The 23,175-nt window shown below is 56.3% G+C and overlaps 1 protein-coding gene across 4 annotated transcripts; it reads left to right on the top strand.

The window, feature by feature from the left end:
• The first annotated feature begins 123 nt into the window (after positions 1-123).
• On the top strand, positions 124-22,392 carry TGM2 (transglutaminase 2). Of its 4 annotated transcripts, none has more exons than XR_013930704.1 (14): positions 519-1,112; positions 2,695-2,874; positions 5,199-5,441; positions 6,608-6,726; positions 7,577-7,705; positions 8,330-8,510; positions 9,639-9,771; positions 9,899-10,002; positions 10,126-10,365; positions 10,526-10,798; positions 13,293-13,453; positions 13,696-13,832; positions 14,131-19,092; positions 19,198-22,392. XR_013930704.1 is itself a non-coding variant. In XM_080404050.1 (13 exons), the coding sequence occupies exons 1-13, from the start codon at positions 386-388 to the stop codon at positions 14,285-14,287; spliced, it is 2,067 nt and encodes a 688-aa protein (XP_080260176.1). In that variant the 5' UTR covers positions 124-385; the 3' UTR covers positions 14,288-22,392. The 4 variants fall into 4 exon arrangements, 2 of the variants coding, with proteins under 2 accessions (XP_080260176.1, XP_080260175.1); XR_013930705.1 differs by having other exon boundaries at positions 19,201-22,392; XM_080404050.1 differs by lacking the exon at positions 519-1,112 and adding an exon at positions 124-395 and having other exon boundaries at positions 14,131-22,392.
• Positions 22,393-23,175: the final 783 nt, after the last annotated feature.

Below are 23,175 nucleotides of genomic sequence, written 5' to 3' on the forward strand. Positions count from 1 at the left end.
ACTGCACAGCCCCTCTCCTCCCCCTATTTTTTTTTTGTCCCCTCCCCTGAGCTGGCAGCGCTCCCAGCCCCAGCTGGAGGGGGGGTTGGGGGGGCCGAGGGGCTGCGCAGGGCGGGCAGGGGGAGCGCCGAGCCCCCGGAGGCTTGGGTTTGTTTTTTTGTTGGGGAGGTGGTTTTTTAAATAGGTGGGACCGAAACCACTCCGTTTCTTGGAAACTTGTGTTTTCCCTTTTTTCCCTCGCCATCCCGGCCGCGGGGGTGTGCACGGCGGCAGCGGGCGCCTATAAACGGGGCGGGCGGCGGGGCAGAGTGGCGGGCGCTGAGGGGCAGCTCCCGGCACCGGGACCCGTACCGGGACCAGCACCGGGACCCCAGCGCAGGGCACCATGGCCGAAGGTAAGACCACAGGGTGACCCCCTCCCGCAGCGCCCGGGGTTTCTGGCCCACAGGAGCCCCCCACCCCCGGGCGCCCTCCCCCCGCCCCCCCCGCCGCCGCCCCGGCACCTGCCCGGCAGCGCAGCGCTCCCGCAGCCGGGGCTCGGCCGCACCGGCAGCCGCTGGCCGCTCGCCCACTGCCCGGCAAAAGAGCCGCTCGCCGCCCTGCCGGCTCTCGCCAAGGGCCATAGGGAACGGGACAGACCGAAACGGGGGACGGTGACGACCAGAAAGGCGCGGTGCTGTGCGGGGTCCATACCTTCCCTCCCGCTGCAGCTACAGGGCTCTGCGGCCGGAGCGGTGCCACTATTTGCAGCACGAAGTTCGGTGCTATTTAAAGCTTTCACTGCTCTTGAAGAAGAGCGTTGACAGCCGGACTAGGGGCATGCACCTACGTTCCACCCTAGTTTAAGGAGGATTTCTGGAGGCTCCATTATGTAATGCTTCTGGCCTTCAGAAATCGCTCCACGCGGGTGGCGTTTCAGAGCTTGTGTGAGGGGGCAAGGACAACCCCCTGCCTCCCACAGAGCCATCTCCAACATCCCAGGAAACGGGACTGTGCCATACCGACGGGCACTCCAGGTGAGACGGCATCACTGCTCCAGTGCTGCAGGCTGTCCTGGCTCCATGGGCTCCCGGCACCACAGCAGCGGTGCCAGCGTGGGTCCTTCTGGTCAGGTACTGACACAGGCACCACTGGTGCCTGGCACAGAGCTGAGCAGCTACACACCACGCAGCTCTTGCTCCTGTGTGCTGGTGCCCGGGACCCCACTGCCACCTGCACACCCTGGCAGCACTGCAGCCCCCTCCCCGCCCATCTCTTGGCAGTTCGGGGAGAGGCACCTGTGCTTTGAAAAATCTGCTTTTTGCTAAATACACTGAGGATGATAAGCCTGGGTGACTGGGACAAGGAGGAGCCCCGGTGCTGCTCTGTTAATATGCTTATTTGCAACAAGTTTGGCTCCGTGGCAGTGAGGTTTGCACTCATGCAGTTCACATGCTGTAGCATGGAACCATGTTTCTGCTTACAAAGGGGGATGTGGCAAAGAAAAGGACCTTTCTGTGCTCTGTCCCTGCTCCAGGGACTTTGCTCTTACTTATGGACAGTCCCAGTTCTCAGTAGCATGGTGGGAACCAGTGATGAGCCAGACGCACGCTGTGGGGTCCCCATGCACAGAGAGCTAGGAGCAGGGTTTCCATTTAGCTTGGGGAACAGTGAGCTCAGGGCCAGCTGTTTCCTTCGGGCCTTGGTCTGTGGAGGGCTTGGTGACAACCACGTGCTGGCACCGGGAACGGGACAGCCAGGGAGAGCTGTGGCACAGGGGCAACGAACAGAACATCGCCCCTCCAAGCCGTCCTGGTCCCTGGCTGGTGCTGAGCTCGCTGTATGCTCTCCTGCACTCAACGCTTTTGCTTATTCTGGCAACTAACGCATCTGCTGGCGGAGCATTCGGGGGTCACTGGCCTTGAGCGATGATGAACAATATCGCATGCTCCAGCGCAGCGCCTGGGGCGGCGGGGATGCAGCCGCTGTCTGCTCGGGGCTGGGCTGGGAGGCAGAGCAGGGCAGAGCGCCTGAGGCTGGGTAATCAGACACCCTCTTTGTCATGGACTTTACAGTCAGTCACACCAATTTGTCAGCAGTCACAGAACAGTAAAGCTGGTGGAGAGCTGCCCTCAGCCTGGCTGAGGCACAGAGCCATCCCTAACATTCCCTGGGCTCAGCGGCTCTCATTTGGGGTGGGGGCACGCAGACAGCAATCCCCAGCCGACGGGCCGCAAGCTTCCCAGAAAGCGGAGGTGGGCACTGGGCTTTGCTCCAGTGCTGGCTGCTGTGAGCCATGTACCTGGTACAGCTCTGGCAGCACATGGTGCCCCTCCTCTGTGGTGATACTGCGGAGAGCAGCACCACAGCACAAGAAATATGGCACAGAGCTTGGTTGCCAGCTGGCTGCAGGACCTCTGCCCCTGCCCTGGCAAGGTCGCAGCGTACGATGTGAGCCCAGCCTGCAGAGCCCTCCAGGAGGGATGCTTAGAGCCCAGCATGGCCGTGGTGCCCAGGGCTATGCCGGACGTACCAGGGGCAGACAGGGCATCTTGGGCAGAGGAGGCTGCTAAACCCTGTCACCAAGGTCCACAAATGCAGGGCTGACAGCAACCCCTTCTGCCCAGGTGCAGGGGCTGCGTGTGCAGGGCACAGCTGAGCCCTGGGGCCAGCAGCACGGCAGAGGGGATGGCTGTACACACTCTGCCTTTGCAGATCTGGTGCTGGAGACATGGGACCTGCAGTGCGAGCGCAACGGCCAGGAGCACCGGACAGCAGAGATGGGCTGCCAGCAGCTGGTGGTGCGGCGGGGACAGCCCTTCATCATCACCCTGCACTTCTCAGGCAGGGGCTACGAGGAGGGGGTGGATAAACTCGCCTTCAACGTCGAGACAGGTGAGTGCCACCATGCCCTACGTCGTGAGTGAGCATCTGCTGCAGGGCGAGCTGCCCTCTGCCCCAGGTTTGCCCCGTGCTCATGTGGGTGCTGTGCCGAGGCCCCCAACCCATCTCACACAGTCCCAGTCCCCTCCCGACAGAAGCTGGTGCCATGCACAGCTTTTATACTGAGAGAGAAAAGGTGGAAACTTGGCTCCTTAACAAGAGCCAAAGGGAAGCAATAAAGAAATAAAACAAAAAACCTGCCACTGCCTCCTCCTCCTCCCACGGCTGAGCCAGACTTGGGGCCATGCCAGAGCTGATGGCTCACTGGGAAGTGCCTTGGCTGAGGCCGGGGAACCCACCCAAGTCTCTTGCCCTTCTGAGAAACACCAGCAAAAGCCAAACTTTTCAGCCAGAGGGTTTCTCAGCACTTCTGCTGATGGTCCTTTTACCCAGCCACCCCGTCACTCAGGCATCCCCAGAGTGGGGTTTGCTCAGGAAACACAAACCCTGGAGGAAAGGAAAGATTTCCACTGAGCCTCCCCGAGCAGTACCGGAGATGGTACGTGGGAACAGCATCCAGCGGGTCCCTGGGGTTCCACGCTGGGGGCTTCTTCTGTGGCTGCTGCTGCAGCCCTGGCCAGAGCCTGCTGAGGGTGGCAGGGACACGGTGCAGCCACCGGGCAGGGGCTTGGCCCCTGCCAGCTCGGAGCAAAGGGAGAGGAAACTTTCTTGGGCAAGAATTATTTTGGAGCAACAGTGTCCTGCTGCATCAACCAGGCCAGAATTCAAAGTGAAACTGCACCCGGGTTTCCTTGCAGTGCAGACACTCTACTTCTTTCCCCAAAAAAGCTCCAGTCCTGCCATGGGGTCACAAACATGAACCCAGCACCACCCAGCTTCAACCTAAACCAGCAGCTCCCCTGTTGCTTCCCAGTCCCAAGGCAGCTGTGGCAGGGGTCTGTCCACCCACCGGGTCTTTATGATGCCATGCCGCATCCCGGGCAATCCCCAGCTGGTTTTGCAAGCGAGGAGGAGCCCCCGCGGCGCAGCCTCCTAGGGTGAAGGCAGAGGCTGACGGCAGCTGCCATGGGGCTGGAGTGCAGCCCAGACGCTTGCAGAAAAAGGGCAAAGTTGCTCTGGGTCTTACAAAGGCATGTGGTGACGCTGCATCCCCAGAGGTGGCCCCGGCACGTCCATCACTGCATCGGGACCCGCAGCCCTGGTGGGGCAGGGGCTGCCACACGTGAACCCCACCTCACCCTGGGACAGCAGAGCTGAGGACACGTGCCATGGCAGGAAGGAGGGGAATGGCTCCGTGCACAGTTAGAGCCTGTATTTCTAAAGCAGCCGTGTTTGAAGAGCCCTGCTCAGGTGCCTGAGGGGATGCTGTGGGCTTTGCAGGCAGGGAGGAGGAAGAAGAAGAGGAGGAGGCAGGCTCCTGTGGCTGCTCATCCCCACGGCAGCGCCAGGCTGACCCTTGCCAAAAGGACACGGTTACTTCAATCCGGCCTCCCCGAAAGGACAGAGAGGAGAAACTGTGTCACTCTCATGAGTTCATGAGTATTTTTGGTGACTCGCCTAGTGTTCCTGCCCATGCCGTGGGTGAAGGCTGGCAGGGCACCCAGGGCTGCACGCCTGGCACGGGGGAGCGGACAGTGGTGGCACCACCAACCTGGCTGCCGGCCAGCCCTGCACAGGCACTGGCATTGCCACCACACCGTGCTCGGCTGGGCTGGCTGTCACCGGTCCCCAGTGGAGCAGTGCTGGGAGCCGGCCCAGTGCAGGTGGCGTGGGTGCAGCTGCTGCTTAGAGGGGCCGGCCGGGATCACGCTGTCCTCGGCTCCAGCGCTGCAGCCACTGATGTAATCGCTAATCATGGGATGTTTGCAGCAACGCCTGAGGCTGCGCACATGTAGTGGGGCTCCTGCCAGGAGCACCCCGGTGGTGATGGGGGGGCTGGGGTTCGCAGCCGGGACTCCCACACGTGGGGCTGCAGCAGGACCGGGCTGCGGTGGGACTTGGCGGCCCCGGTGCAGCCTCGGGAAGGAGGCATGGCTCTGTGGGAAGGGGGGGCACCCCCTCTGCTCTCTTGGCCCTGGGGCACATGTGGGGCGAGTCCCCCTCCCTGCTGGCCCTTCCCAGACAGCAAGGGATGTGCCTGAGCTTCCCGCGGCTGGGCTGCCATGTGGCCCCAGCACCCAACAAACCAGTGACCATTCCTGTATTGCAAGAGCCAAGGTCTGGGCAGCCACCACAGGGCAGGGGGCACAGGAGCACCACGGGGCAGGTCCCCTTGGCACAAGCACTGGGAGAGCTGTTGTGCTGCTTCTTGGCAGGGCCCTGCCCCATCGAGACGTCGGGAACCAAATCCCACTTTGCCGTGACCGACTTCCCAGAGGAATCGGGCTGGAGTGCCGTGGTCCAGCAGCAGGATGGGGACTCGCTCTCCATCTCGCTCTGCTCCCCTGCCAGCGCCTGCATCGGCCGCTACAGCCTGACGCTGGAGACCTCCACCGGCTACCAGGGCACCAGCTGCCACATAGGCCACTTCATTCTGCTCTTTAATGCCTGGCACCCAGGTGAGGCTCTCACCTTCCTGAGACCTGGGGCTCCCAGGTAAGGAGAGCACAAGCCACCCCCCAGCTCTGCTGGGGCAGCGCATCCCCATGGGTCTCACACCACTGCAGACCCCAAGTGCCCCAAGCCCTGCCCTGAGCTTATGTCAAAGCAGAAATCCCTACTTTGCTTCCACCTCCACATGGTCCCCACAGCAGGTCAGGGCCATGAGCACAGTCCCCTACCCCAGGACACACACAGCCCCTTTGCCAGCCCCCCAAACACCCCACCCGAGCTGCCCCATCGGAGCTCACCACTGCAGTGCTGGTGGGAAGCCCTGAACAGCTCCCAACTGGGCACTGGGCAGAAGAAAAGCCCCTAATTGCCCCCGATTGCCCCGACCTGGCCCTGCCTGCCTGCCTCACCCCAGCCCCAGGACCAGCACCCCGCTGTGGGCTCGGGGACCAGCCCTGGGTGTTCCTGTCCCGGTGAAACTCAGGCAGCCTGACACAGAAGGGAGGCTCCGTGCTGCAGGGTGGAATGACCCTGTGCAAACAACAGCCGGGATTTTCATCTATCCACGTCCTTCCTCTGCCCCGAGGAGCAGCCCCCTGCCCCACTCTCGGCTCCCCCGGCAGACCTGGCTGACACGGCGTTTCCTGAATCCCCAATGCTCCGTGTCGGCTCTGCCGAGATAAGGAGCTTTAGGAAGCTTTGCTCACCCAGCACTGTGCCAAGCATTGGTGCTGGGGATGTTATGTGTTGGGGTTTTTTCTGAAAATATTTCCAGTAAATAGTGATTTTTCCAGCAGTAACTGCTGTGCAAGCAAAATGGCTTCAGCAGCGATCTCAGCCAGTGCTCCCAGTTCCCACTGCTTGCTTCTCCCACCAGGGAGGTCTCCCCTCCTGGGAAAAGACCCAACTCCATAAAATAAAAGGGAGGAAGGAGAAATGAGGAAGAATGGAGAAGGAATCACAAGCCTGCTGACAATTTCCCATCAGCTCAAATCAAGCTGGGTTGAAATCCTCCAGCAGCTTTTTCAGACGGGAGCAGTTCCAGCCCTGTTGCCTCATTTCCCACCAGACACATCCCCCGTTACTGCCCAGCATGTCCCCGGGGAGGGGGGAGCCTTGAGGCGGGGGGGGGGGGGGGGCAGAGCCTGCTCCCCATCTCTTGCTCTCCCCGCAGAGGACACGGTTTTCCTCCGAGACGAGGATGAGCGCTGTGAGTACGTGCTGTCCCAGCAGGGTCTCATCTACCAGGGCACCTGCGACTACATCACCTCTGTCCCCTGGAACTTTGGCCAGGTGAGTGGGGCATGGCCCCCGGGAGCCCCGGGACCCCCGGCCAAGCCCAGCTCCGTGCAGCCCTGGCACTGCAGGGCAGAGGGGCTGGTGCCACATGTGTGCCCCGAACACGGCCAGCACCTTGGGGACGATCTGGCCCCGCCACGCAGCCGTGGGACAAACAAGCCAAGCTCTCATCTCCAAGAAGGGAACGCGCTGACTTCAAAGCGTGGCAGGGTGAGGGGAGCGTTCCTGCATGGCTCCTGGGGGCCCCGGGGCCGCACGCTCCTAATCGGGGTGGCCACGCTGCACCGGGAGCCAGCACCCGATAACACGCTCCCTGGTGCCATGCTGGCCATGCCGATAAGGCAGCAGCCGTGCCCCAAGATGCAGCCCCCCTCCCACTGGGCCCCAGCACAGGGGACCCCCAGCCGCCCCCCCAAGCCCGGGGCTCTCCCAGAGGGTCTGCGGGGCTGGCAGGAGCAGGACAAGCACTCGGTTCAGGGCAGGGCTGTGAGTCACCCGGTGATGGGAAATCGGTGGTTTTCCCCGAGGTCAGCTCCGTGCCCGACGCTGGTGCAGGGGTGGCTGCAGGGAGCAGGATCTGGCCCCAGCGCGAGGGCAGGAGCTCGCCCTTGGGCTTCACAGCCTGAGCCCCACCAGCTGCAGCGCCAACCCCTTGTCACGGTGGCACAAATGGGGGATGTCACTTAGCAGGCACTGGCTGGGGGAGAGGACCCTGGAGATGCATGACCCCTGTGTGCCAGGCAGCTCTGCTTGCAGGGGCATCGTGGTGAGCCAGGGCGGGAGGCAGGAGAGCCTCCGTGTGCCAGGGGGGCCTCACACACCTTGTCTCCCCTCTCTGCACCAGTTTGAGGATGACGTCTTGTCCATCTGCCTCAAGCTGCTAGACACAAACCCCAAATTCCTGAGGGATCAGAACCAGGACTGCTCCCACCGCAATGACCCCGTGTACATCGGCAGGGTGATGAGTGCCATGGTGAGTCCTGTAGAGCTCTGGCCACCAGCGCACCCAGCGGGGTGGCCCCATGTCCCCTGGGGCGCAAACCTCCCTCTCGCTGTCCCCCCAGCTACAGCCTGCAACTACAACTGTGACAGAGGTGGCATTTGCCATTCCCCACTCTGGTCACACCACTTTCCCTCCCTGGGGTGTTTCACATCCCCTTTCCAACCTTTCCTGCTATTGCTCTTATATCACATACACGTGTAAGAGCTTTCTAAGAGAAGAGAGATAGCAGAGGTGGGCACACACCACCCCAGGAGCAGCCTTTGCTCCTTGCTGGCTGCTGCAGGTGATAATCACACCCAAACTCCCAGGCGGGAGGACATGCTTCTCAAATCCATCCCCAGTTAGCACATCCCCACTCTCCCACCCTGTGCCTCCCCAGCAACTCGGGATGTAGGCGGAGGCGGTGGCGGTGTAAGACCACGCTGGGATGCACACAGATGCTCTTGCACCACATCGCCTGCATCCCGGTGAGCTCTTGCACAGCTCCAGGTTGGCGAGGTGGTGACGGCATGTGTGAGCTGGGGGAAGGCACTTTCCCTCCCTCACCAGCCTGCTCCTGCCCCATCCATCGCAGCCCCTCTTGTCGTGCCACAGATAAATTGTAATGATGAGGACCTGGGGGTGCTGGCGGGGCGGTGGGACAACCATTACGAAGATGGGACGAGCCCGATGGCCTGGATCGGGAGCGTGGATATTCTCAAGAGGTGGAAGAAGTTTGGATGCCAGCCCGTCAAATATGGCCAGTGCTGGGTCTTCGCTGCTGTGGCGTGTACTGGTGAGATCAGCCATCTCCTGTCTCCCCTTCCCTGCAGGTTGGGGTCACCCATGTCCCCCCCGTCTCCCTGCCCTCCACCTGCTCCCTGTGCTGCAGCAGGAGGGAACCGCTAGGGCTGATTACAATTAGCCTGCAATGATTGCTTAGCAATTAAGCTCTCTGTTATTCTAAGTTCTCAGGAAACGGAGGGAAAAAAATTATAGAAAAGAGCTCTGGCTTTTCAATTAGCAGAGAGGGAGGAGCTGGATGTACTGCACAGAAGAAAAGCAGCTTTAAGGTCAAGTTTACAATAGTCATGAATCCACTGAAATAAAAATAATTTCACTGCCATCAGGGCAGTCGGGCTGGGGCAAAAGAGAAGAAAAATTCCAGGCTCGCTTCTGTTGTGAAATGCATGCACACACTTGTGCAATTTTGCCCCGAGAAAAGCACTGTACTTGCAGGGATGCATGAGCGCGTGTGTGCATTTATGTATCGCAGATATACGAGATCCTTTTTAGAGGAGAGAAATAGCGAAAAACTAAAGTGGATTTTCTGCAACTCACAGAAGTTTATAGCTTTCCTTTGAAGCATTGTAACTACCTCCTGTTCCCCAGGGAGCTCCGCTCGCAGTAAAAGGCAGCTGTGAGATTAAATAAGAGGTTGCCGTGCGCTGCTGCCCGTGCACTCCCTCAAAAGTGCTCACAGCCGCTTTTTTGCCTTTTTTCTACTGCAATATCAAAACCCGGCAGACTGTCGGTGCCGCGTGCCACCCATCTCGCCCACGGCACACCGAGCCCCATGATGACTGCAGGAACTGGCTCGTCCTGGGGATCAGTCCCCAGGCACCTCTCCAAGGGGGAAAGGGAAGGGCAGGAGCTGCGCAGACCCAGGGCTCCTTGGGGCAGGAGCTGTGCAAACCTGGGGCTCTATGGGATGGGAGCCGTGCAAACCCCAGGCTGTGCAAACCTGCAGCTCCACGGGGCAGAGCCGTGCAAACCTGGGGCTGTGGAAACCCAGGGCTGCCCAGGACAGGAGCTGTGCAAGCCATGGGCTGTGCAAACGTGGAGCTCCATGGGGTGGGAGCTGTGCAAATCCAAGGCTGTGCAAACCCGGGACCCCACCTCACCCTGCCCTGCCTCTCCGCAGTCATGCGGTGCCTGGGGATCCCCAGCCGGGTGGTGACCAACTACAGCTCAGCCCACGACACCAATGGCAACCTGGTCATTGACCGCTACCTCAATGAGTCGGGGGACTTGCAGCAGTCCAAGGAGAAGATTTGGTGAGTAGCATGGTGGGACCCCAGCTTGCCCACCCCCAGGGCAGTGTTGACTCTTCCCCAGTACTTCCCCAGAGCCCGGCGGGTGCTGGGGGAGGCTGAGGCCCCTTTGTCCTGGCTTCCCTTGCAGGAACTTCCACTGCTGGATAGAGTCCTGGATGGCCCGTCCAGATCTGGCACCCGGCTACGATGGGTGGCAGGTGCTGGACCCAACACCCCAGGAGAAGAGCGAAGGTACGGCACACCATCCCGCCCCACGCCTCTGACATGGCAGGGTCTCCCCCCACCGCAGCCATGTCCCACCACGCTGGTGGCCAAACCCTGGGCGGTCGGTGATGGCGGCTCCGCTCCCTACAGGGGTTTTCTGCTGCGGGCCGGCCCCGGTCCGAGCCATCAAGGAGGGCGACCTGCAGCTGAAGTACGACATTCCCTTCGTCTTCGCGGAGGTGAACGCTGACCTGGTGTACTGGGTGGTGAAGCACGATGGGTCGCAGAAGAAAAGCACCCAGTCCTCGCTCGTGGGGAAGAACATCAGCACCAAGAGTGTAGGCAGGGACAACAGAGAGGACATCACCCACAACTACAAGTACCCAGAGGGTACGGGGCAGCAGTGGGGGCAGAGACGGGCGGGGGTGGCTGCTGGGACACAGAGCAGGGAAACAATTAATTAATGCAACTGCACCAGGAGAGCAGAAGCAGCCTGGACCATGCTCCCCCGGACCCCCCTGGGAATGATGCGTTTTCTCATGCACGACAGGGTCTGAAAAGGAAAGAGAAGTGTTTGCGAAGGCAGAGCGTGAGAGGAGCTCTCTCAGGGAGGACAACGAGGGGCTGCACGTCAGGATCAAGCTGTCGGAGGGTGCAAACAACGGCTGCGACTTCAATGTCTTCGCTGCCATCAGCAACAACACAGACACAGAGCGAGTCTGCAGGCTCATGCTGTGCGCCCGGACTGCCAGCTACAACGGCACTGTTGGGCCCCAGTGCGGCATGAAGGACCTGCTGAACGTCACCCTTGCGCCCCGGGCAGGTAAGAGATCTGCTGGCAGTGAGGACAGGAGGGCTGGGTCAGGTCAGCAATTTTTCCATGTTCAGCTCCCAGGGTCTGCAGTGAAGCTGTGGTTCTGGGGTGGGGGCCGGGGCCGGGTCCCCCCAGCAAAGCAGCGCTGCCACTGGGTTTGGGCTCTGCGCCGACAGCTTTCCAGAGAGGAAACCTGGTCACAGCCGCCCACTCCGTGCACACGACAGCTGAGCGACAATAAGCACTGGGCACGTCCCGTTGGTGTGGGGAGCCACGAGCAGCAGGACAGGCTTCAGGCTCGCACAGAGTCCCCCAGCCCCGCTCAGGACCTGAGGGCCAGCACCAGCTCCCCAAAAACATGGTGCGAGCCAAGGGCAGGTTTTGCTGGCAGCCTTCTCCATCCTTGTTTCTCCAGCCTGGCATGAGAACTGCCGGTGCCACAGGGGCGATGGTACCCCCTCCCTCTGCCTGTATCCCCTTGTTTGTACCACCACCACCACCGGTTCGCCAGGTCGGCATGCTCTAGGCTGGCACAGGGCAATGACTGGAAGAGTTTGTTTAATCCCATGGCAAAACAGCAGCATTAAAGCATGGGCTGGGGCTGGGCAGCACAGACAGCCGGCACCCAGAGATGGTGCTGGGGCATTTCTCCATCTGACAGCCCCATGCCCTGTCACCCCCATTTGCCAGCGACTGCCTCAGCGGGCAAAGCCCCAGGCTGGTGGGGGCTCGTGCAAGCTGCAGCTCCAGCACAAGGCTGCTCAGTGAATGATGCCTCCTTCGGGGTCTTCCTCCTTATTTATCTACTACTGTGGATTTTTAATCTTTGATGAAAAGATACGGAACATTGCTCAGGCAGGGCACAGGAAAGGCATTTAGAGCAGGACTAAAGTTACTGCCATTACATCCATCATGCCCAGGGAGCAAGCTGCATGCATCCCAAGGCTGTTGTCCCAGAGAGCTCTGTTGCACTTGTCTGCATCCCTCTCTTGCTCTTCCATACACCTCTGCTTTGCAAGCTGGAGCCGGGCCAGGCTGGTCTCTGAACAGGATTTTCCCACAAGGCAGGAGAGCGGGACTGACCTCAGGTCAGCTCCAAGAGCATGGTCCCAGGCTGGGGGGAAGCAGAGGGTGCTGGGTTTTGACAGTCACAGCAGCATTGGAGCTCTCGGCATCTCCTCCTTGTGTGGGCGCAATGTTTCAGTCCTGGTGCAGGCCAGCTGAACTTTCCTTTGACTTTGTTACAAATTACCATTACCGCCTGGTAATTAAACCAGAGTTTTGATTTATGTCAAGTTTTCCACAGACCCTTCAGGGTTTAGAAACGTAATACATCTGCTGTCCTGGAACAGCCTAATTTTTAATCTATGCCAAAATCTGCTCTCTTAACCAGGCCCGTAACAAATGTAGCGCTCAGCTCTCTGCTATTTATTGAGATCCATTAAGGGAATAACGAATGTGCCTGCTCTTGCTGCTGCGGAGCAGGATGCTGCCTTTGCTCCTGCTGGCAAAGCCCTCCCCGTGGCGTCGGCACTGGCAGGTACCAGCACCTGTAGAGCTGCTCCAGAACCTTCTGCTGGGCTGGATGGGGACAGCAGGGGCCACATGGTGCCCAGCCCACCAGAGGGGCCCTGCTGGCCTTTAGAGTCTTTAATGTTCCCATCCACAAGTTAATCTAACATCATTTTCTCCGAAGCTTTAACTATGAGCTCCTGAAGCTTCTTCCCCCAGCATGTGCTTGGGAACGCAGACCCCAGGACTCCCAGACCACAGCCTTTCGGGAGCCCCTCCGCTCCATGCTGGCACGGGGAGCCCAGCTGGAGCGGTGCTGGACCCGTCCCTCTCCCTGCAGCCTCAGCCCTTTATGTCCTGCCCCAGGAACGCCAAGCTTCACTTCCAGTGGTCACGGCCTCCCCAGGGTCCTTCCCCAAGACAGCTCCGCAGCTGGCTGCCATCAGCCTCCCCCGCTCAGCACAAGACCACCCAGTCCCCAAAGGGCTTTGGGATAAACAGGGCTCCGAGCTGAGCGAGGGCAGCTGCCAGGGAGCTGGGCTGTCTCCCGCCACCGGCTGTGAAGGGCTGGCAAAGCCCCTCCAGGGCCCTGGCGCATCCCTGCGTGGGTGGCAGCAGCACCAGCACCCCAGGGACCCAGCTGTGCACTTGACTGGCTGCAAGTGTCAACGGCTCATTTGAGAAACATCAGTGATCTGGGGCTTGATGACAGCTAAATATAACCTATTTTCTTTTGGAAATGATAAGGATTGACATCCCCCAGCACAGGCTTGTTTGTGGGCTCATGGTGCTGTGCTCACCTCATAATGCCCCGTCTCCACATAGGGACCCAAGTGCTGCAGGGACCCCAGATCCCCCATCCTTGCAAGGCACTTGGAGAAGCTCCTGGGGAGCCCAGAGCATCCCAGCAGCAGCTGGGTGCCAGTGCAGGGCTGTGGGTGCTGGGCTGGGAAGAGGGTGAGCCCTGACCCCACTCTGCTTCCCCTTCCAGAGAAGACCGTGCCCCTGTGCATCCTGTACGAGAAGTACAGGGAGAGCCTGACCCAGGACAATCTCATCAAGGTGGTGGCTCTCCTAACCGAGTACCAGACTGGCAACATTGCCGTGGCCATGAGGGATGTCTACATCCAGAATCCGGAGATCAAGATCAGGGTAAGGGCCCCAGACCCTGTCCCAGGTAGGTCTGGGGGGAACACTTCCCCTTGACGGGGGTTGCTGCGATCACCATGGGGGGTTGCTCCCAGTGACCCAAGCCCTAGGGCAACCCCACAGTGGTGGGGCTTCAGCAGCATCCCCGGGGACCTGCCTCAGCCCCACCAGGCTCGGGGTGGCAGGGGGAGCACCATGGCCCCCAGGCATGGCAGTGCTGGGGGTCCAACCCCTCCTGCTTGCAGGTTTTAGGGGAGCCGATGCAGAAGCGGAAGCTGGTGGCAGAGATCAGCCTGGTGAACCCCCTCACAGACCCCCTGAACAACTGCGTGTTCGTGGTGGAGGGTACCGGCCTCACCGACGGGCAGCGGATCAAGGAGCTGTAAGAGCTTTTCCTGTTGGGAATGGGGTGGAATTTTGTGCCTGGAGCCCTCCAGGGAGGGCAGCCCTGGGGCCTGGCTCCGCTATGGGCACAGTGGGAGCTGGGGCTACGCTGGTTGCTGCAGGGCACAGGGGCTTCGAGCATCTCTGTGTCACTGGGGAGGGGGGCTTGGCCACACCACAGGGGGGTCCCTGCTTCCCAGGGTCCCAGCTCCCTTCGGCAGCATGGTGGGCACAGGGAGGGTGATGGGTCGTGGGGACGGAGAGGGGCCACCCTGCTGACCCCTGCCCTCCTGCAGTGAGGAGCCCGTGCAGCCGAAGGCTGAGGTCAAGTTCAGGCTGGACTTCGTGCCATACCAGGCGGGGCTGCGCAAGCTGATGGTGGACTTCGAGAGTGACAAGCTGATGGGGGTGAAGGGCTACCGCAATGTCATCATTGCGCCCCAGCCCAAGTGAGCGGCCACCTCTGCCCCCGCTGCCCCAGAGACCCTGCCTCTCCTCCTGCTCAGGGGCTCACCAGCTCCCCGCTCGCTTTAGCCCAAGATGGTCCCAGAGACGCATGGAAGGATGACTGCCAAAGCCTAGCGCGACCCCAGCGCAGTGGCTGCGGTGCCATGCTCTTCCCCAGGGCACTGGGTGCTGCAGGGAGAGAAGCAACGGGGCCTTCGGGGGCTCCCTGAGGCAGCTGCTCGATTCGTCACCTTTCCCTCACCCTGTGGGGTAGAAACGTCCCTGTCCCACCTGTCCCCCAGCCTGGCTGCAGCAGGGACCCCTGGAGCCCAGCACGGCCAGGCCATGGCCAGCCCCCTCCTCCTCCTGCAGCACTGGCAGCCCCAGGCTGCAGAGCAGATTTCATAACCAAACCGCAGAACAACTTTCTCCAGCACTGACTGCACCTCAGCCATGCCCACGCGTGCCATTGCCATTCGGTAGAGAAAAGATTGTATACTGTGAGCACAAAGCTGTTTATATGCTACCGACATATACAACAAATCTGTTTATAGCTATATAAATATATACTGCATATAAGCCTACTGCACAGGTAGAGCAGGGTATTCGCTTTAACAACCGTTCCTGTTGCTGCAAACAGCATGCAGTGTGGGATGGGACATTACCTTGACATGAGTTAACTAAGCCAGCACTGAATAAAACCTCTATTTTTCACTTTTAAAGCCAGACCCGGCTCTTCCTGAGCATCCTCCCTGAACAGAGGCACCCAGCAGCTCCTCACCCAATGCCCAAGCGGGTGCACCCCCAGCCCAGCACTGAGGCTTTGGGTTTATTGCTGTGGCCAGCACTTTGCTGCAGTAAAGCCACGCTGTCAGCCCTGGTTTAGCCACCTCCTCTGCCCTGAGCCACAGAGCCAGCACACCCTGGCATTCCTGGGGTGCTCTGCAGCTCGGGGGTTGTACCTGGAAAAAGCCGTGACCCCTGCGACTTGGCAGCACCCACAGCGTGGGGTAAACCCGTGCTCAGCCTCCACGGCAGCACGGCCCCAGAGGCCAAGGCAGATGCCACATGTTTCTGGCGGGTTTCTCCGGTAGCAGAAACAGCACGGTGCCGCGACTGCACAAGGAAGAAGAGAGAAAATTCATACAGGAAACCAGAACAGGTTTTGCACGCCCAGGTTCTCAGGGTTACCTACGGGCAGCTGCCAGCACAGCTGAAGAAAGCGCAGGCCAGCAGCCAAAGGATGAAAACCCATCCTGGGAGCGAGGGAAGAGGGGTGGCTGAGTGCAGGGTTGCAGGAGCAACGGGGGTCAAGCACTTCCCAGAGCACAACCCTCCCACTTTCTCCCCACAAACATCGTGAGAGCCTCCCTGCCTGTTAAACAAATGCCATAAAAAAACCATTACAGAACTGATGGCCTCCAGCTGCAGCCAGGGGCTCCCGCACCCGCAGCGGCCCCAGGCTGAGGGGACGCACCAGCCCAGGCACTGCCTGCCCGAACCGGGGGACAGTCTGTAGCAGCCGGGGTCCCCGCTCGGTGGGCATGCACCCGGCTGGGGCTGGGCCCCCTGTCCCGGCCACAATCCGGGGTGGATGGGGGCTGGGAGCATTCCCTACCCAGCACAACCTGTCCTCCAGCTTCCCCTTCTGTTTAAGAGCTAACATCTCCACGTGCAGCTGCTGGCCTCTCCCAGGGCCGGCTGGGTGCCCATGGCCAGACACCCCAGCGCCCGGCTCTGCTCGGCCCGGGGCAGCCCCAGCCTCAGCTTCTGCCCCAGGCAAGTGGCTGGGGTGGGCACTGCCGGGTCGAGGATTTGTGCGTGGCAGCAGGTTATTTGGCTGACAAAATCTTTCGAGATGACCCTCCTCCAGGATGGCCCTGTGGTCCTTCTCCCCCTACCCTGGGGAGGTTTAACCACCACCGCTCTCCATCCTGCTTTCTCGAACGCAACCAGAGCGCGCAGCTGGGACCACCACGGGCTGCAGTGGGGATGCCTCCCAGGTCTGGCCCACAGGAGGGCTGAGGAGCTGCCACAAGCAGTTCTGAGGGACAGAAACCCGGAGTGCTCAGCCTGTGGCCTGGGAAGGGGACAGGAACTCCAGGAGAGATGAGGATGGGGGTTCTCTCCTGCAGCCGGGAGCAGGAGCGGTGGGGCCACACCAGCCCCCAGCTCGGGCAGCATCAACCCCTGAGACACAAGTCCCAAGAGCACAGACAGCCCCGAAGGAGCAGCGGGGCCCGAAGGAGTTAATAGCATGAACCCAGCGCTGCCTTCCCTTGTCAGGAACATTCCTCAGAGCCAGCGATGATGCACAGCCTTACTTTAAAGAGCATTTGTTACACACAGCTCTGCTGAGCCAGGCTTCAAGCTGCTCAATGCCTGGTTTAAAAATAACCAGCAGCTCCTCTGGTTCGAAGCTGGGTCCTGATAAAATAAACATTAGCACAGCTATTTCTGAAGGTCACTCCCATCCATCTGAGGCTCAGCAGAGCAAGGCTGCCTTGAGAAATGAACTCGTAAGAGACTCCAAATGCTGCATTTATGGTTTGGCTCTGGGGTTTGGCTCTCTTTAGGGCTCGTTTCTCCCCCATCATCCACAAACCACCACCCCCTTCCAGACTGTTTGCAGAGCTTAATGAATTCCTTAAGGCACCTCTGCCAAGCCCGTAAGTGTTCGCCCCACACACTTTCTTAGTTGCCCTTTAAGGACTGTGGAGAACAGCATGACTGGTCCTGCAGCCTCTGCGGGGCCTTGCCTGGGCAGAACAGGCACCGTTGGCTGCCATGGCTTGGAGACAGCTGCCCTGCACCATCCCTGGATCACCAAACGCTGTACTGTGCTACATCCATAAGACTCTTTGGCACTCTAACCATGCAAGTGGTAAATTATCAATTAAACATTTACAACATCCGTTCCATGGGAGATTTTGTAATTCAGCATTAGCCTGAGTGCCAAAGCAATGTAAGACTGTTTATGTGTAGAGGAGATGTTATTAATACATCTCAGCTCACCAGAGATGCTGACTTGTCAGGAAGTAACTGCAAACTCATTTTAGACTTGAGGACCTTTAACTTACCTTCATTGATGGATTGAGACTAGAACAAACTACCATAAATCAGAGTGCATGCAAGTGCAATTCTGTGGGACTTTCAGATCCCACCACCTCTCCAAAGCTCTCCCTCCTCTGCAAACACAGATGCGTTTTTACACTCGCTGAACCAAGTGGACACATGAGGCACCAGCAAGCCAAGAGAAAAAAAACCCCACAATAAAACCCAGACGGCAAGAGCTCCCACATGAAGCCATCCCCCTTTTTCCAAGGCCATGGGAGGTGCAAGAGACTCCATGGAGTGACACTTCTTTCAGTGTGGCTATCTAGTATAGATAGAACTCAACCTTTCTATCCCTGCCTGAATCCTTCACGCAGCCCCCAGGAGGGAACAGCCCACCAGCCCAGCCCCGCAGTTTTGGTCCTGGCTCTCCTCTGCTCTGCAGAGGTCCCCATTCTGCCCCTCACATCATTCCTGCCTGAGCTGGACTTGCATAGACAAACCAGTAAGGAGACTGGTGAAAGCCGGCCAGGTGCTTGCAGCAGACGGGCATACTTTCACTCAGCCGCTTGTCTCTTCCCAGAAAAAGACAAGACCCTAAATCTGCTGATTTATTGTTAGTTCTCACACTGATTCATTTCAGCAGCAGCATGACACTGGACCATAGTGAGGCAGCCAGGCTGCAACACCACATCGAACCCCCGAGCAAAGGAAAGCTTTAAGACATGCATTTGCAACCACTTTCAAGGGTGCAGGTCTGAAGGGGCTGCAAAATGCCTGCCCCTCACGCTGCCACATGCTTGGTGGGTATTTCTGTGCCCAGACTGCTTATTTGCCCTAAACGCCTCCTCCTCCTGCGGCTGCACGGCTCGCACCCATGCTGGCTGGTCCCATGGAACCTCCCCGCCCACTCCCCGATAGCTTCCTACCTGCTTGGGGATGGAAGGGAAGCAGCCCCAGCAGCTTGCTGCCATGGCAGGTGCCACATCTGGGCAGGGGCATCCTCAGCGCTTCACCACCACGTTCCTCTGCAAGCCCCAGAACAGCTGCAGCGACGCAGCCCGAGGGAAGCAGAGAGGAGATTTTGCGTTTTCCTTGCTGCTGCCAGCAGTTTGGCTGATCAAAACAAAATAGAAGAACTACTTGAAGCCATTCAATCTCCCAAGACAAGTATTAAGCTTCCCTCACCCAGAGTGTCAGAAAAACGGTGAAGACACTTAAACAGTTTTAGGTGAAGAAAAAATGTTTCATAGTTAACTCTGTGCCAGAAAATACATGAGGCAGATGCAAGGAGAATGCAACTGAGTGTCCTATATTAATACACATTTTTGCCTCCATTCCCTGGACAGCACACAAAACAACTCAAAACCCAAATTTGACGACTGCAGCAGAGTAAATGATTGTCATCTGCTGTGGCAATTAGAGTGGCAGATGTCCCGTCATCTCACTGGAACGGCTGCTTCATTGATTCACGTGGCGGAAGCTGGGCAGTTTAGTAACAAGAATGAGGGGATGCCAACCATAGGATTCAGGGCATATTCCCAGTGCTGCCACTCTCTTTCCAGGTGAAGCCCACCTCCACGCCTCATCTCCCACCCCTCGCATCGCTGCGCTGCCTACTGGTGCTGGGCATTTTACAGCCAGGAGCACTGATCCCCTCTGTAAGGGCCTCGGGTGCTCCCGCATTAAAAGCCTCCCTGCATTCCGGACCAGCACAACCATGAAGTTTCATCTGCTGCAGCATATGCGGAGGCTTGGTAGGGTATTAGCCTTTATTAAACTTCTTGCTAAATGGTGCTGTGTGAAGCCCCTACTGAAAATACAGATAAAGAAACAATTTTCTACCTACTGTTGCCTTCCAGCAGACTTTTCACACCATTCCTGCAAGTGGAAAACGGGAAGGAAAGAGAAGGCAAAGGCTGCATCAGCTCTCTAGAAGACATGAAGGCATTTACGTTGTAATTCGCACCCATTTCTTTTCAATCCTCTTTCCGCAAGACCTTACTTTTCACAATATAATCCCTTAAAGAAGCTTATTTACTTCTTGGGCTTGCCAGAGCAGCCCCGATCTGGGCACACCAAGGCCCCCACAGGCTCAGCGTGCCGCCGGGCACCGGCCCCCCCACTCCCCCACCTCCTCCTGCCACAAGCCTAAAGCTGTGAAATCCAAGCCTGCAGGTATGTGAAACCTCGATCTTTGATTCTTCCTTTCCAAATCAGGTGCTGCTTCACCCAGCCAGCTTCCTCCACCCCCAGCCCTCCCCACTGCCCACCTGCACCCCAGACCAGCCCTGGCATTCCCTGCACCTCCAGCCTTTCCATCTGACACTTTTTACTTGCTATATTGTAACAGGAACATTTTTATCCCTCCTTGATAAACCACTGATTCAAACTTCAGTTTCATTTTACTTGCCTACGGAGACAAGCATTTACTTTCTAAGACGGTACAAAAATAATGCTTTTAGCGCTAAAGCAAAACCCTTTATCTTTGTACTACAGCAATGTTGAGCCTCCAAAGCTTCCCCGGTTCTTCTGGCTCATTTTCCTTGCTTATCCAAAAATCTCCCAAAATAACAGCTAACCCTAGGAAACGTGGTGGGCCCCAACCTTACAAACCATGGCAACGTTCAAAGAGGAAAAAGGCCGCAGACTCCTGCAGCACTTCCCTAAAAGCAAGTGAACTCCCTGGCCAGCGCCTGCCCCAGCCCCAGCACGCTCACAGACCTTCTCACCTGCTGCAGACGCACAAGCCGGTGTTCGCTCCTACGCAGCAACCGTGGCGAGCACGCAGAGCGAAGGGAACACCCGCCAGTGCACTGAAGGAGTGAACCACACAGAAAGCTGCATGGCAGTCAAATATTTTCGGAGGTACTTGATTCACCTCTTAAAAAAACCAACCAAACAAAAAAAAAAAAACACAAACCCCCAAAGTCTCAAAGGCAAGGAAGGACGTCCGGTACAGAGTCACATTTTGTGCCTCTGAAAACCTCACTCTTGTTCCTACAAACATGCCACAAAGGTGGCTTTTCACTGGGAGGAATCACGTCAGACTCTCCTCCTCCCAGACAGCTGCATATCAAAATTCTGCAGGCCTTTTAGGAAAGCGGTACTAAACATAGTCTTTTTAATGGAAGATTTGTAAATTGGTATAAAATTGTAAGCATCTTTACAGATACTCCCCAAGGCTTATGAAACAATTACTCCGTTCGTCCAAAGAGACCATTGCAGAGCAGTTAATTGAGGAACTCCTACGTCCCCCCAAACCTCTAAGAGAAGTAACACCCAACACGATGCGAAGACCCCCTCACCCTAAAGCACTATTCGATTACGCGGTATTGCAGATCCTGCTGCAACAGCAGCTCTCGACGCCTGCACAGGAAAGCCAGTTTCCCAGCTTCCAGGTTTGGCTTTCGTTCATTCCTTTGTATTTTTTTCAAAAGTAATTATTTACATGTCCTCCGTATAACCTAAATTAATTATGAATTAAGAAGCTAGTCTTCTGTATCTGATGCCTCTCGAATCGGAGGTCAGCACAGGGGAGAATATTTCATTTTTGTTCATTGCAGTAATCGCCCGAGACACCTGCATATTGATTTGGCTCATAAGCTGTCAGAAAGCGTAACTGGGACTTGACGCACTCCAGTGATACTCCACATCTACAAACTCTGGTGTAAGGACTGTTCAGCAGCGACAGCTTCTGACTTTAGAGGACAAAACCCCCGAAACAAAGCCCATGGTGTGCCAGGGCAACACCTGCACTGGGGGGGGGGGGGGGGGGGGGGGGGGGGGGGGGAGGGGAGGGGAAGGGAAGTAAAACCACTACTATTCAACGACACCCTCTTTATTCAAAAATAGATATCTATATGACATTTCAGAATATACTGCTGTCACAAATGGCAGCCTATATGTCTAAATTAATTCCTAAATCAATTCATATACAGATTTAAGCTTCTGTTAAAAAAAGACACACCTTGGGGAAATCTGTTTAACCTTGAGAGAACATCACCCAGTTCACCACATGCCCTTTGCCCAAAAAGCAAAACAAAATTAAAAACCACAGGACTTCATTTAAATTAAGCAAAATAAAACACACATACATATATTTGGAAAAAAAAATAATCAACATTTCAATTAAAAAAAAAAAGACATACAACTCTCTCACAGAAAATCTGCCCAAAACAACAGCGTGAGATGTCAACACATTTGCCTAAATAATATTTTTTATGACAGATTTTTTGTCCTATAATGGATATACATTCAGTCAATGGTCAAAATTAGTATTGGTTCAAACAGCCTCAGGGTAACTCCATAAGCTGAGGCAGGATAGCAATGAGTCTTTTGGTTTGGGTTTTCAAGGTTTTGGGGGTATGTGTGTGGGGGTTTGTTTTCCATTTTTGGCAAAAGCAGAGAGAATGTACAGTGCTTTATCTAAATAATGTTTGGACCATAAATGGCTGTACAATCAAACCAATTCATGGAAAGAATAGTTCTGCCACTGGAAAATTTCCTGTAAACTAAAGCCATATTTCTTGCCTGGGCAGGAAGGGTACAAGGAGTTTTACAAAAAGGACAAAACGAAGTGTCAGTAAGAAAAGGAAGTGAGCTTCTTAACAGCTTAATGACCAAAAAATGCTGTATTATTTAACTGAAAAGGCTACCAGATACCCTGTAAAATAAATTAATGAGGACACAGAACAAGCTTTGCACTTCTGTAGGTTTCCTCTCAGGTCTTTGACAACAGCAGCTTAAGACTATAGGGAGACACAAACACAGCACACCAACTAATTACAGCCTCTGTGTTAGAAAACCTGTATTACCAGATCAAGTGTTTCCAGAAACTTAAAACGTTTTATAGTGAGAAGTGCTAAATTTCAACAGAATTGTTATCCAAATTGGAATGGTTTTCAGTGATCAGAGTCAAATTGGTTAGACTGAACACACAAACTGAAGTGTAACTACATCCATGGCAGCTAAAACATTAGCTAGCAACATAATGCAATTAAGAGTATTTTAAAATTTGCCTTCCCCACCCCCACCCCTTTTCCCAATTATAAAAATCAACTCACAATAATCTGCGACACAAAATTAAGTACATCTTCCTAATATCTACACGCTTGAACATGGTAGATGTGTATACAGGATATGTGCATATATATATGGGTCTATTTTCTAAATAAATAAATATTTATACCACATTTAACTTCTGCGCATCAAATAACTTCACTAAAGCTATGGAGAGGATTTATAGAATAGTATTTTCAACGTAACCATCCTGAGAGTAAATCAGACTGACTGTCACAGGGATATCAACAGTTGCAATACACCATTCTAACCTCTCAGTTCATTAAACCAAAGCTTCTGTGACCATCTAATTTTGTATAATGAAGAGGAAAAATGTGGTATAAATCTAAGGCAGCTAGAACAAAATTTACTTCCACTCATTTAGGTAATATCCAGTTCTGCATTGCTCAGCAGAGTGTAAATTATGAAGCTATCTCTAATTCACAAAGAAAAGCTCTTATTTTTATTGCCTGTGGTGAGTTTCAATTTTATGTACATGCCAAATAGGAACTATGTTCATGTCAGTCCCACAGCAGCATGAGGAACTGTAGACTTAAGAAAAATATTTCTCTGGACCATTGCTCAGTAGATGCCTTCTACTTACAACGACATGGTACGGTACCTGCACATACACACACATCCCTACAAAGCCCACTAGCCACTACTGCTCTCAGAGATGAGGTTCAGAAACCCAGCTAAAACAGGCAAGACTTATTCAGAAATTATACAATTCTTTTACAGAGGAAAAGTATTATATGGTCAAACTTTTGTTGAAAACT

This window comes from Falco punctatus (assembly GCF_963210335.1).
Source record: "Falco punctatus genome assembly, chromosome: 10".
Classification (NCBI taxonomy): domain Eukaryota; kingdom Metazoa; phylum Chordata; class Aves; order Falconiformes; family Falconidae; genus Falco; species Falco punctatus.